This window comes from Eleutherodactylus coqui, chromosome 11 (assembly GCF_035609145.1).
Source record: "Eleutherodactylus coqui strain aEleCoq1 chromosome 11, aEleCoq1.hap1, whole genome shotgun sequence".
Classification (NCBI taxonomy): Eukaryota; Metazoa; Chordata; class Amphibia; order Anura; family Eleutherodactylidae; genus Eleutherodactylus; species Eleutherodactylus coqui.
Window position 1 is genome coordinate 120,087,044 of NC_089847.1, and position 15,292 is coordinate 120,102,335.

Genomic DNA, 15,292 nt, shown 5'->3' on the forward strand with positions numbered 1-15,292 from the left:
TACAGGATAAGTAATGTATGTACACAGTGACTCCACCAGCAGAATAGTGAGTGCAGCTCTGGAGTATAATACAGGATGTAACTCAGGATCAGTACAGGATAAGTAATGTATGTACACAGTGACTCCACCAGCAGAATAGTGAGTGCAGCTCTGGAGTATAATACAGGATATTATTATAAGTAATGTAACATACACAGTGACTTTTTAAGTACATAAATTTTAAGTCTGCATTGTGAAGTTAACCATAATGGTGTGTTTAATGACACTCGGGCTACATGTAGGCATATGTAAAGTAACCCGCATGACCAACCAAACTGACCGTGTGTAGTCCCACATGGCACATCAATTGACTTTATGGAAAGTGGCCCTGAAGATGTGGGCACCCGGGGCAGGTACCCCTATCCCACATTTAGTGCCAACAATCTCTGGCCAAGCATCTGTGCAGGAATCTGGTTGGTTTTCAAGTAGAACTTGGGCTATGATATTTGAGCAGCTGTCTGGCAGTATTATATGTGCGCCGTACGGTAATACATAGAGAAGCCACACAGGACTCCATCCAACCGACGGCCGTCCGGGATCTCCGCCACTTCTTAATAATAGATAGAACTGCATAACTTGGGAACGAATAGGTCTCTTATGTCAGCCGGACAGATAATGGGCACAACCTGGAGCACCAGCCAACATGGCACAACATGGGAGCACCAGCCAACATGAGAGCACCAGCCAACATGGCACAACATGGAGCACCAGCCAACATGGCCGCTGTTACTCCATGACCTATAATGTTCCTTTGTAATCTCATTTTAAGGAAATGTTTGAGCATTAAACATTTTCCCACAGTGCTGAGACAATATCCTTGGCCTTTGCCAAAAAACACATTCACATTGATCTCTCCCATCTCAGCATTTCAAGGTATGCTACTGGAAGAAAAAAAACCTTCACTCCCTGCCAGCTCCCTCCTCTTGATGGTTATCATGTAAGGAAACCTGTTGACTTACAAGTCCTGGAGGTGTCCCTCCGAATGCTGCACCTTGAGCCTGGCAGGAGCCGCTCTGTCTCAGGGGAGACCTGCAGTAAAATGTTAATCCTGTGCAAATACCAGATAGAATTGTTCAAAGTGACAAGCTCAGCTGTTCCCTTAAAGGGGAAGCAGGCATTTTTCACATTGCCGTGTTCAGTCCCCCCACCCCTTGAACCTTATATTCACCCAGTGTCAGAATTCACACATTTTGACTAAGGCTGAGCTACTGTACAGTATTTCATAATGAGATCCACGGGCGAAGATGTATTTTTTTTTTGAGCATCTTGATACATAGTTACAGGTGTCAGAGATTATTACTAGCCAAGCTATATAAAAAATGGAGTCCCTTTCTAAGAACATTACTTATCCTATACTGCTCCAGAGTTATATCCTGTATTATACCCCAGAGCTGCACTCACTATTCTGCTGGTGGAGTCACAGTGTACATTACATTACTTATCCTGTACTGATCCTGAGTTACATTCTGTATTATACTCCAGAGCTGCACTCACTATTCTGCTGGTGGAGTCACTGTGTACATACATTACTTATCCTATACTGCTGCAGAGTTACATACTGTATTATACTCCAGAGCTACACTCACTATTCTGCTTCTGGAGTCACTGTGTACATACATTACTTATCCTATACTGCTGCAGAGTTACATACTGTATTATACTCCAGAGCTGCACTCACTATTCTGCTGGTGGAGTTACTGTGTACATACATTACTTATCCTGTACTGATCCTGAGTTATATCCAGTATTATATCCCAGAGCTGCACTTACTATTCTGCTGGTGGAGTCACTGTGTACATACATTACTTATCCTGTACTGATCCTGAGTTACATCCAGTATTATACTCCAGAGCTGCACTCACTATTCTGCTGGTGGAATCACTGTGTACATACATTACTTATCCTGTACTGATCCTGAGTTACATCCACTATTATACTCCAGAGCTGCACTCACTATTCTGCTGGTGGAATCACTGTGTACATACATTACTTATCCTGTACTGCTCCTGAGTTACATCCAGTATTATACTCCAAAGCTGCACTCACTATTCTGCTGGTGGAGTTGTTGTGTACATACATTACTTATCCTGTACTGATTCTGAGTTACATCAAGTATTATACTCCAGAGCTGCACTCACTATTCTGCTGGTGGAGTCACTGTGTACATACATTACTTATCCTGTACTGATCCTGAGTTACATCCAGTATTATACTCCAGAGCTGCACTCAGTGCTCTGCTGGTGTATACATACAATACATTATCTACAACTCCAAAAACGGTTGTAGATATTGAAATAAATGACTGCACCTATCAATTTCTATTTAAATTCTACCTTTAAGTCTGGATTCACATGAGCTGCAATGTATTTTACTGTAGTTTTTGTGTGCAAGTCTTGCGCAATTGCGTGCACAAAAAAATATGCACTGATGCTCACAGCCATAATTCGTCTAATGAATTCCAGAAGTGTTCTTTTTTCTGCACAATTACACAGTGTTACACACATCTCCAAGCGTATAGACTAGGAGTATACTAATAGATGATAGACTGAACATGAGTCAACAATGTGATGCAGCAGCCAAAAAGGCAAACACAATTCTGGGGTGTATTAAAAGAAGCATAGAGTCTAGATCACGTGAGGTCATTATCCCCCTCTACTCTTCCTTAGTCAGTCATCTGGAATACTGTGTCCAGTTCTGGGCACCCCACTTTAAAAAAGACATAGACAAACTGGAGCAAGTTCAGAGAAGAGTTACCAAGATGGTAAGCGGTCTGCAAATCATGTCCTATGAGGAACGGTTAGAGGATCTGGGAATGTTTAGCTTGCAAAAAAGAAGGCTGAGAGGAGACTTAATAGCTGTCTACAAATATCTGAAGGGCTGTCACAGTACAGAGGGATCAGCCCTATTCTCATCTGTACAAGGAAAGACTAGAAGCAATGGGATGAAATGAAAGGGAGGAGACACAGATTAGATATTAGACAGTGAGAGCGATCAATGAGTGGAACAGGTTACCACAGGAGGTGGGGAGTTCTCCATCAATGGAAGTCTTCAAACAGAGGCTGGACAGACATCTGTCTGGCATGATTTAGTCAATCCTGCACTGAGCAGGGGGCTGGACCTGATGACCCCGGGGGTCCCTTCTAACCCTACCAGTCTATGTATTGTGTGCACATTATTATTGACTTCTATGGGTATTTTTAGTGCACAAATGTGCAGGAAAATAGAGCAGGCTGCGTTTTTCTTGCGCAATTGAAATATGCAGAGCAAATCTGTGCATGCGAACGAACGCACTGAAGTCGATGGGTTGTATTCTCAGTGCATTGCGAGCGCAAATTTTGCCCCTGTGAAGCCAATTTTAATCCTGTATCCCATGACCCCTTTTCCATTGAAGTTTCCTGGACGGAATCTAAGATGACCAACAAGCACCACTATAGCGCCAAAACATTTCCCCCACTAATCTAAGTTTTCTAAAAAGTTTCCTCCTTGTATCTCTTTTCATTCAGAAGACATTCTGGGTGGCCCGGACTTTGGAATCAGCCTGCCAATTAGAATTCACTCACTACCTCAGATGCTCAAAATAACTTCTCAGAGTTCAAATACACTTTGAACCACTAGAGGGCGCCTAATCACTGGGCATGGCACATCAGCTTTGCATATACTGTACAGTTTCTGACTTAGTTCACCCTTGAGAACCCAAAGATGTAATTAGTGCAGGTGAAGAGCCATAGAAGTGCTGAGCGGTTCTGTATATGTGCACAATCATATATGACAATTTAGGATGACCCCCCACCCACCTTTTTTTTTTTTGGTGCCAAGTAAGTTCAAGTATGGGGAAACATGCTCAGTGATGGAGACAGAAGTGTGCTGATGCTGAAATCCTGTGGATAACCCAAAGTGCCCCGGAACATGGATTGTATATTGTAGCCCCAGTAAGAGAGTAAAGCCCAACTGCAGAGTTGAAGAGCAGCATGTGAGAAGCAGAAATCCGCTTTCCGCGTCTCGCCAAGCCCTGTGGGACCGCTGTTGGGACTAAAGTAAGGAAAGCGTACTGGAAGTGGCTCCTTCTACTTCGACAGGTGCCGATCATCCAGAAAGTCGTCTGCAGGAGATTCCGGTACCGATCCGTGTTGAGTCACTGGAATGAACACCGGTCCAACGAGGCGATTGCGCCAAATTTAAACCACACGTTCACGCTGAAATTTGCATTATCTTCTGATTGGCTCGGGCTCTTACTAGTCATTTCCGTTTAAGCTGCACAGAATCGGCGTCTCACCGTTCACTAACACGGTCCTGCGATGATGGCGTCAGTCCTGGACTGCGCTGTCCAACGGCTCCATGCATGTACCATAGCAGGAGGAGGACACTTCCAGTCCGCTTTCCTTACTCCATTCATAGCAGCGGTCCCACGGGACTTAGGCGCTTATGCCAGCTTCACACGGGGGTATTTGTGCGGGCGATACGCATAGAATAAAACCCATTGATTTCAATGAGATCATTCGTATTTTTCACGTGCGTTTTTGGTTGCACAAAAAAATTGACCATTCTTTATCTTTCTGCGTATTTGCGCACTAAAAGTCTGCATAGCAGTCAATGGGGGTGCGCAAAGGCAACACACAAGGAAATGCGTGAAATACCGCGGAATTGCACTTAAAAAGTCCATATCTGGAACTAATGAGCCATTTCAGTAGGTGTATATGATAGCAGCTCGCAAATTAACATGGCGTGTGGTGGCAAAATGACAGCAAAATATGCAGATGTGCGCGCAATTCTGCAAAAACGTAGTGCGCAGACGCACACAAATGTGCCAATGCTCGTATAAAGCCGGTCTTAGAAAGACGCGGAAAGCGGATTTCCTGCTCCTCACACGCTACTTTTCAACTTTGCAATTGTTTTACTCTCTCTCACAGGGGCCACAAGACAAAACTGAAATCCATGTTCCGGGGCCCCCAGAGGCCGTGCGCCAGACCATCATATAGCGCATCCATGCCATCCTATTCAAGCACGCTATTGTTATGTCACTCGCAGGACGCCAGTACTGAGGTATAGCGCCGGATCCGTATAGCGCTACAAAGTAACAGTTGGCCCCTAGAATAGTAATAAAAAAACCACAAACAAATAAATAGAATTCTCTCCAAATGTTACGCAGTTATTTAACCCCTTAGTGACCAAGCTTTTTACCCCATTTACATTTTTTTCCTCCCCCTTTTAAAAAAATCGTGACTCCTTTATTTATCCATCGCCGTCGCTGTAGGAGGGCTTGTTGTTTTTTGAGGGCCGAGTTGTATTTTGCAATGGTGCTATTAAAAGTACCAAATAATGTACTGAAAAAGTTTTAAAAAATTCTAAGTGGAAAGAAATGGGAAATGACATTCCGCCATCTTTCGGTGCGTCTTGTTTCTACGGAACACAAACTGCAACACAAATGACCCGATAACCTCCATGGGTCGGTACGATTACTGCGGTAACAAACTCATATATATTTTTTTGCTGTACTACTTGTATTTTTTTTTTCAAAGATATTTAATTTTTTAAATGATTTTCTGCCGCCGTCTTCTTCGCGCAATAACTTTAATATTTTTCCCTCGACATACTTGTGCCAGGGCTCATTTTTTGCGGGACGTCCTATTTATTTGTGTTGGTCCCATTTTGGAATAGATACGACTTTTTGATTGCTTTTTATTGCATTTTGCCTTGGAGACCAGGTGACCAAAAAAAGCCCATTTCTGGTGTACTTTATTTTTTTTCCCTGACAACGTTCATTCTGCAGCGTAAATAATGCGCTACTTTGATAGATCGGACGTTTACGGATGCAGCGATACCAAATATGTATTTTTGTTTTATGATTTAGATTCTTTTATTGTACATAGGTCAAAAGAGTTGTTTTTTTTAACTTTTATTACTTTTTTAAAATAATTAGTAAAACTTTATTGATGTCCTTTTTAATGTTTATTTTAGTCCCCAGAGGGGACAACAACTTTTGATGCTTTGATTGCTCCTGCAGTATGATGTAATGCCATAGCATTTACATCATACTGCAATCGGGCAGACATTCCATCACGCCACCCCACGGGGATGGCCTCATAGGCATTCTACCTTGACAGCCCTGGAGCCTTTCATTAGGCCCCCAGCTGCTATGACACCTGCATAGCTTCCTGCGATGACTGTACGGGACCCCTGAACATCATTGGGGGAGTTTAAATGCCACTGCCAGCATTTAAAGGCTTAACAGCTCCGATGAGCTGTGTGGCTTATCGGAGCTGTTCCCGCTGAGTGTCGACTATAATAAGTAGTCAGCAGCCACGATGTATAGGGGAAGATCGCCACGTGATCTCTCTTCATACATAGCCCGGAGATACAGGACATAAAAACACAATGGGCTGGTCACTAAGGGGTTAATAGAATATGAAGAAGTTTCTCGGGTTTTATGTAAACAGAACATAAGTAATGGATACATGAAATGCATCGGACTGCACGCTGTATAGGAATAATGGCAGGATTCTACTAGCTAACACTATTTGCAAAGTTGTAGCAACAAAGGGAAATGTTGCAGAAGTGTGCACCCCTCTCCGAATAGTTCTATGTGCAGCGCTACATCATTGCTGAATGGTCCTCCTCCAAGCGCCGGATCCAGACGCTGCACCCAGTATGGATTCCAGGACACGGACTGCGCCCGGCGCAGGCTGATAGGCAGGTCCCTAGTTGGAGCCTGGCATTTTACTGTTGGCTTTGATACCAAAGCCAAATCGCAGGGAGGTGAAGGGACATGGCCATGCCGGTGCCAAGGATAATGTATGCAATGACAGGCTTTTTGTCTCCCTAGACGTGTGCCATTCTAGTCCCTAATTGGCGAGCTCTTTAGGACTGCTGGACTCGGGGCTTTGTGAGCAGATCTGGGCACGGAACTACTCTTGGAAACGCTGTGACATTATTCTCTATTGATGAGGACACAAGGTGATGTGTAGGAGCAGAAGATGAAAGCAACAGACATGGCCGTCCTAGTTCCTCAACACTCATGTCAGCACGATTAGACTGATCAGTATCCCTCCGTCATCATCATCATCATCACACATCATAGCTACAAGGAGCTCTGGGGTGACATGTGCCCATCAGGCTCAGCCAGAGATCATCAATGACTGCTGTCCATCATCCTTATCGTAAGACCGAAAGAAGATACATTCAGAATCACTCATTGCCCAGTGAAGCTGGAGTCCCCTGTTTCCCTGAAAATAAGACATACCCTGAAAATAAGACATATCATGATATTCCAGAATTTTTGAGGATGCAAAATGATTTTTCAGGTTTTTGAGGATGCTTGAAATATAAGCCCTACTCCAAAATTAAGCCCTGCTAACCGTTAATTTAAAAAGTCAATTTAAATAGTGTCCGGGCAGCTATACATGTAAAAAAGTGAAACCTTTTTGAACAAAAATTAATATAAGACACTGTCTTATTTTCAGGGAAACACGGTAATATGATTCGTCTATAGAACGTTCTTCCATCGCTCAACTGTCCAATGATGACTTTCCTTGCGCTACTGCAGACGGGCCGATGCATTGCGCTTCGTGATGGATGGCTTGTGTGCAGCAGCATAACCCGTATATACTACAGCATGCCGTTCCCATCACAAGCTATGGCTGACCCCTCCAAGGGTCAGCATCATATGTAGCATGGTTTAGGTCACCTGACATGCTAATAAGACACAATCCCTTGTATTGATAAAGGAAGTACGCTATGGTAGTGTAGTTCTCTCCATATTCATATGGGTTCCCCGTCTTGTACAATAATCGCCAAGGCATGGCCGCTCCGTTCCTCATAAAGTTCTTGTAAAACGTATTCATTGCGTAATTTTTCTACACTTTACATCCATTTCTCGCGGTCTCAGTATATATCGCCTAACTGATCTGAATGGCTGCACTACATTTCCTCCAGACCGGCTGCTGCTGGAGTGGAATGATCCATCCTTCCAAAAACTTTAGTCTTCTTGGAAAGCTGGGTGCCACCCCCTGTGTGTGCGCCGCATTACATGTTACCCATCTGTCCCAGAAACAGATAGAACTCTGATGCAGAACAGAATTATTAACATTTCGCCCCCCCGGAGGACGACTCAACTGTCAACTTTTTCTAAAACTTTCTTAAAGTGATTTTTTTGGGGAAAAACAAAGCCTTTTTTTTTTCTTCTTCCACACTTCATAATGCCCCTCCACAAGCTGCTCGCCGTCTCAGATCTGGCTTTTGTGCCAAGCCTCACACAGTTAGTTTCTGCCACAACCAACAAGCTGTCAACATTTTCTTAGCTGCAAGCTTTGTGCCTTTGTTTGGCTGGCCTGCACGAGCCTTGCAGCTGGTGTTAGAAGCCACTGGAGCAGCCTGTGATCAATCGTCTGTGAAATTCCCCCTGAACAGCCATGTATTCCTCATTTCTCATCCCTAATGACGCCCGGATTCCAGTCTATTCACTGGCAGTAAAACTTTACAAGGGCTGTGTGTTGGGGCACACTGAGTCTACAAGAATAGCAGGACTAATGGCTTAAAAAGCAACTGTGAACGTTAAAAATTATGGCACGCATGGGGTCCTCTGCATAGGCTGCTTTCGGGTCTCAGATAAAGCAGATTTGATTATTTTAATACAAATGCAATGGTGACAATGAGAGAACAGTTGTTAAATATAACAATCCAATAGAGACTTGTATTTTCATGCTGAAAGTGATTCTTGGCTCTTTTTTTTTTTTTTATCCGAGGCTTTCAGATACAAAGTAACATAAATTATGGCGCGCTATACGGGGAGGGGGAGTCGGGAAGGTGACAGTAACACGGGGGCTGCTGTAGAGACACTTGTGTGGAAAAAAGGGTCATGGTGATTTGGGCCGTACGGAAACTTTGTAGCTCTTGGGATATCATGCGAAATCAATGCTTGGTTGGACTTCTTCCGTTGACCTAGGGTCCGGGTTACAGGACCGTCCTCTTTTTTGATCTCACAACGTCCTTCAGATTTTTCTATGGTACTTCCACAAGGGTGTCATTTATCTAGGGTAGATATAGAGGGGTTGTTCGATATGGGGTTGCCATTGGGGCGCCGGGTCTGCTTGGTGCGGGATGCTCGTCCTGGTGCTGCAGGAGCCGGGCTGGTGGCTCTCCCACTCTGGTGGTTGGTCACGACGGCCGGCGGCGCGTCCCGTTCGGATGCACCTGTCCGTTGGTCGTCCACACAGCGCTCAGGCCGGTGCGCGCCGCCAGGGGGAGGCGGCTTTAGGATTCTTTCTCCGGTCATCATAGGACTTCGCCCTGCCCCTCTGGGCGGGGAGTTCTAAATGTATACATGGCTGGCCCAGACACGGGTTGCCAGTGTTTGGTTTGACTTTGACTTTGGTTTGCCTACACCCCCAAATCATTGACCTGACTTCTGTGTTTTGACTTCAGGCTTTCATTGGACTCTGCCTCTGTTGTGCCCTCCTGTACTCCGTACGTGTCCTGCGGTTTGACCCTGCTTCTTTCACGACTACTCTCTGGTCTGTTCATTTGTTGCTTCCAGTCAGCTACGCGGTGCTCACCTGCCGGTCTCCCTGTCCTTCCTTCCTTGGGGTCCCTGTCACTAGTGCAGCACAGGGACCGTCCCCCAGTTGTTGCCCTGGAGCCTAGCCCAGGGTGGCAAGTAGGTAGGGACACGGGAGAGGGCTGGCGTAGGGATCCCCTGTCCATCTGCCCCTGCCAGTCCTAACAGAGGTTTTGATAGGTACCGTTTTTTCTGTCTGGTGTGAGAATATGTTATGCGACTGTGTAACTGCTTCTTGTACATTTTGCATCCCTCAGATGTTGGCATGAAATGCAGGGTCAGGTATCATGGAAAATGCCGCCATTCTACAGACCACGAGTAAAGTTTGTAGAGTATCGTCCATCCACAGTAGGCGATGTGGATTTACGAGAGTAGTGAGCAATTACTATGGTGAAGTGGTACTGACCTGAGTATGATGGGGGAGTGAAGAGGCTGGAGTTGCAACCAGACTTTGCACTTCCCATCCACAAAGTCCAGCATCAGTTGACTGAATAGTTACCAAGTCCGCTCAACTGAATTACGAAGTTACGTTTGGTTTGTTCTATTTGGCTGATATACTGTAATGTTGTCACACACTGGCCAAGTTAAATGTATCTCTAAATACCGAATGGGGCATTGTTCCATCAGCGAGGAAAGAACTCTGAAGTGTACAAGAAGTTTGGAAGGCTAATGATGGAGTCAATGGCTTAGAACATGGCTTAGGACTTTATCTACCTGCTGCACCCTTGGCTAATCCCCCTAGGCCTATAGTTCTTTAAGAACAGCCCTGTGCCTCTTCCAGCGGGGGTTTTAATAGGTTTAAAAATAAAATCCTCTGCTTTATGAGGCACTTAATCAATATTTTTGGTGAGCGCTGGATCAGATATTCACCATTCACTGACATGGCCACTCTAAAGATGTCTTGTGCTATCAGTACCTTTCACTAAGCCATCATGGAACCACCAAGACCTAAAGGTCCAAGAGCAATACAGTTGATGCATGATTGGTCCATAGCACCATCCGAATGAGAAATTAGGATTCCAACTTGGCTCATGAAGTCAACTGTCCATATTGTGGCCCTGTAGTAAATGCCAGACCTCAACTACATCTTTGTTATACAAGGAATTCCACTCGAAGTGCAACCCAGTAATGTATTCACAGCCATGTTTCACAGGAGTGAATACCGGCACCACTTTGGTTCTTGGTGAGCACAGAGTTGTCACAGAAGATGTTGGCCACCGCTAAACTCTAGGCCCTTCTGAACCCGGTGCACCATGTTGTCGGCAGTGCGCTACAGCTTGTTCATATCCATTGCAGGCAATGTCACTTCCAATGTTATTCTTCAATACGGTAACGCTGTGGGGGTTTATTGGCCAACACTTTACCTTTATGTAACCCCACAGGAAAAAGTCTGCTGTTATAAGATTTGGCGATCTCGGGGGCTACAGACTCATCAAGATGATCCTGTGCCTGAAGAAAGAACCAGTTTCCCTCATGCTCTGGTTGGACGTGTGACAAGTCGCGCTGTCTGGCTAGAAGTAACCATTCTGCAAATCCTCAACATCCAGCCAGTTCATGGATTCTGTGACTATTCTCAGGTATAGTTTGCGGTTGATGGCGTCACTGAAGAAGATGGATTGATGCAATAGTGGGACTATGCACCCCAAACAGTGACTTTTAGGGGATACAGAGTTTTCTGTGGATTTCATGTGGGTTGGATGTGGACCAAATCTGTGTATTTTGGTTATTTACGTGGCCACACAGATGGAACCATGCTTCCAACAGTTCCTGATGTTGGCTGGAACCACTTTCCACACTCCACATGCTTGACCATATCATGAACAATAGACTCCTGAAAATGAGTATAGTTCTGCACAAGTATGAGCTAAAATAAGGGTTGCATTTCAAGTGAAACACCCAATACTTCATTAGTGTGGAGAGTTAAGAATCAGAAGAACCGCTGTCCTACAAGAAGAATCGACCCGGTGGTCTATCCCAGTATTAAAATGCCTTCTGCAAACTTGGTGCTGGTTTTGGAGATCACCATTACCTAAGGTGCAAAGTACATCGGAAATAGAGATCTTAAGAAACGGGAAAGGACTGTCAACACAAGATTCAAGAAATGCATATGAAAACTGACTGTGAAGGACAAGTGGCACATGATGGGTCCTGGTCAACTGATACATCTTACAGCAGATATATGGGTACTGTGGAATCGGCGAGGATAATGTCTTACATGCAAGGTTTCTTAGAGGAAAAGGATGTATTAGTCCTTATTGGCCATTGGAGATGCCATAAGTATGCGAAGGATTTATTTTTTCACTATTTGGTCTTTCTGAGGGGACTAGTAGCAAATGTAGAAGGGTAGAAGCCACAGTATTATGATATCAGAAGGAAACTGCACAGACGAAGGATCTCTTACCAGGTGATTATAGAGGGTGGCATGGAATATACCTAGGGCTCCGGTGTTGGATGGAATGGAATATACCTAGGGCTCCAGTGTTGGATGGAAAGTGTTGTGTAAATCAATGTCTGCCCATGATGGGAAGCGATGAGTGGTAATCCTGCTAATGGTTTTCTTACTACAGATCTTGGAAATTTCAGTAGGACATCAGATGTCTGGTCAGTAAGATTCCAATTGCAAGATACCCTGATGCCCACAACACCGGACACTTGACAAGGCAAAGGAGCGCCCTCATTAATGGGTTTCTCACTGCATCATCAAACAGTCTTGTTGTGGTTTTGAAGTGGGTGGTAAGATTATTTGTGGCCTCGCTGGAGGTGCCATCGCTAGGACCTACTCCTCAACAGTGCATGAGCCCATATGTCCGTGTAAGCAGCTAAAAAAAAGGAAGTTGGTGCTCAGGAAGGTAAGACATAGGTAAAAAGAAAGCAACAACACAAAGCAAAGAGGAACCTATAAAAGTTCCATAAGTCCATACAAGTCTGGTTGTAACTTTTCTCTTGGTGCTACCAAGGTGAAACCCTCGAAGTGTACGAAAGTCACCTTGCCCCCTGATATCAGATCCATTCTTCCGGCCTATGTGTTGACTCTCTTCAATGTTCACGTGCCCTAATCTTCTTGCAGTGTGATTGCATAAATTGGAGGAACACGTTGCTTATATCTTCGTGAGTTTCAGCTGAAGCTAATGTGAAGGAGAAGGCAGTCAATTAAGACGAGCTTCCGCCATGTAAGTCATACGGATTTCCTTACAATTTATGGCTACTTCTAAGTAGATTTGCTCATGTCATTAGCTGTGTGTTATGTAACTGGGCAGAGAGGTGGTGCCCATATATAGAGATCTGGCCGTTTTACTGGGGTTTTGCTAAAAACAACTGATCTTTGATGTTCTGGAGGAACGTTCCTACAAATGCAAGTTGACATCTTTGAATTACCAGCTGATCTAGATAAGAACATCCTAGAAATGTTACAGAAAAGCGAGAATTTCAGTAAATTAATAAGACTTTTGGCTTCTTTTGCTTTTTCTGTGTAACAGATGGCAAGTGACAACCATTAGTGGCATTCATTACAATGCACTACGGCGGTTCATGTGCTGCCCTACCACTTATGTTGGCGCTATATGAGGAATAATGTCCTGGAATGTGCGATCGTTATTTACAATTCGGGTTAAATGTAGGGTGCCTTCACATGGGCGACAGCGAGTTGCACCCGACATTCATGGGTGCGTCTTGCATTGTACAGCACACAGACACCCCATAATTCCGCCGTGTGAACATGCCCTCGATTTTAACAAATTGCTCTTTATTGTTGATTACACATTTATGTAGTATTTGGGCAAAAAAAATGCTAATATCATATATATATTATATATATAATGAAGGAGACCTTCAAGGGGTTGTCCCATGTCTGAGATCCCTGCCAATCAGCTATTTCCTGGGCCAGTGTGCTCATGCACGGAGCTGGTTACTGCAGGAAGCAGACAGCTCTGTTCTCTCTGCAGTGGCCAGGCTTGGTACTGCAGATGAAATTCCCATTCGCTTCAGTGCCTGTAATACCAAGCTTGGCCACTGCAGTCGGAATGGAGCTGTCTGCTTCGTATAGATATCAGCTCAGCGCACAAGCACAACAGCTCAGAACAGCTGATTGACAAGAGTCCTTGCTGACAGACCCTCGACAATCTACTATTGCCTCCTCTATTACACCTCTGAACACCGATGGATATAAACTTACAATATATATAATCTTTTTGTAGAGCTTTAGTGAGTTGAGGAGGACGACTCAAACACCGACGCCCTCGAGGAACTGAAGACCACCTCGGAGGAGCAAAGACTTGCAGCATCTGATGCCTATTGGAGCCAGAGCAGGCGGATGGTGCTTGTGTGAATGTAATAATCTTCCGCTCTGATATACCTGTGTATGTCTGACATTCAATAATGGAGTCGGGGGTCCTGGTGTTTTTGCTTGTTCTTATCATCCTATCACGGTTCATCTTGTGGTCCTGCCTGAGCACTTACATCGACTACAAACTTGCTAAAAGATTCCCTAATACACCAAATAAACCGGTCCTTATTAAGGACTAACAAATCTATAATGACCTATTAGTATGTTTTTGGAGTGTGGGAGGAAGCTCATGCAAACACGAGGTGAACAGACGAGCTATGAAGATGTTCCAAGTTGGTTGGACCCCAGGATGCCAGCATTGTAAGGTAACAGTGTTAACCACTGAGTCACCAGGGCTTACGTAATATAAAACTGATTACAATATAACTGAAATATTCCAGTTTTTACTCTGACTATTGGAAAACACACAATAGACTGACCTGTTTTCTGAAGCTCCTTTATCGGCTTTGCTGTGTAGAGTAGGACAGAACGAGTCGAGTCATCTCATTATTATTAGATTGCAGTGGATTTAATGGCAGCTATGTTGTACTACTAGGTAGAAGGTAAGACAGAATATCAACACTATATAGACAGATAAGGCTCTGTATGCAGCTATGCTGCCGCTCATTGGTCTCTGGGCTGGATGGACAGCTGTACTCCATCTCTTCCTGTTCAATCTATTAGTTTATCATCACTTTTTAAACTATTTTGCTCAAATTCATTGCTGCCCTCAAGGATTACCCTGTTGCACTGTCTATACTGAGGTGTGTATAGGTTTCCAGAGTTTTGGCTGAAGATGCAGAGCTTGCCCCTCCATGCTTCTTCTTGCATTTGGACCAGGAAGCAGGTGAATTACCTGTACGGGGACAGAGTGAAATCCATTATTACCAGCATTATGTACAGAAGGCATGAAAGGGGCAGGCAAAGCAGGATGTCTGTGAGGGGCAGCTTCAGCCAATAGCTGCACAGCAGGAAGTGATGTCAGAGAGGGGGGCTTCATTTTGGCAACTTTAGCTATACAGCCCAGTAATATGCATAGAACTTGTGGTTAAAAGGGCTGTAGCACAATGGACTTTTATCACATCTCTAGTATAGGTGCAGCGAGCCACAGTGAAAAGAATAGGGTGACATGGGACCCCTGTTCTAGGGATTGGTGGGGGTCTTAGTGATGAGACCCCCACCAATCCGACTTTTATCAGCTGTCCTATGAATAGGTGATAAAGGTCTGTTGTGGTACAATCCCTTTAAAGACCTTGGGGGTTACTCCCTCATGGGGATCGCCATCTTCTCCCATGGGTTGCAGCACTCTCACATAGACTCTGGACAACTGGATTTCTTGAAATCTCTGGCTTTTGCCAGCTTTATTGCACACCACAAAGGGT

At 44.5% G+C, this 15,292-nt stretch overlaps 1 protein-coding gene across 1 annotated transcript; it reads left to right on the forward strand.

Moving 5' to 3' along the window:
- The first annotated feature begins 13,963 nt into the window (after nucleotides 1–13,963).
- Nucleotides 13,964–14,110, forward strand: SMIM38 (small integral membrane protein 38). Its single transcript, XM_066582403.1, has one exon. The coding sequence runs from the start codon at nucleotides 13,964–13,966 to the stop codon at nucleotides 14,108–14,110; it is 147 nt and encodes a 48-aa protein (XP_066438500.1).
- The last annotated feature ends 1,182 nt before the right edge of the window (nucleotides 14,111–15,292 follow it).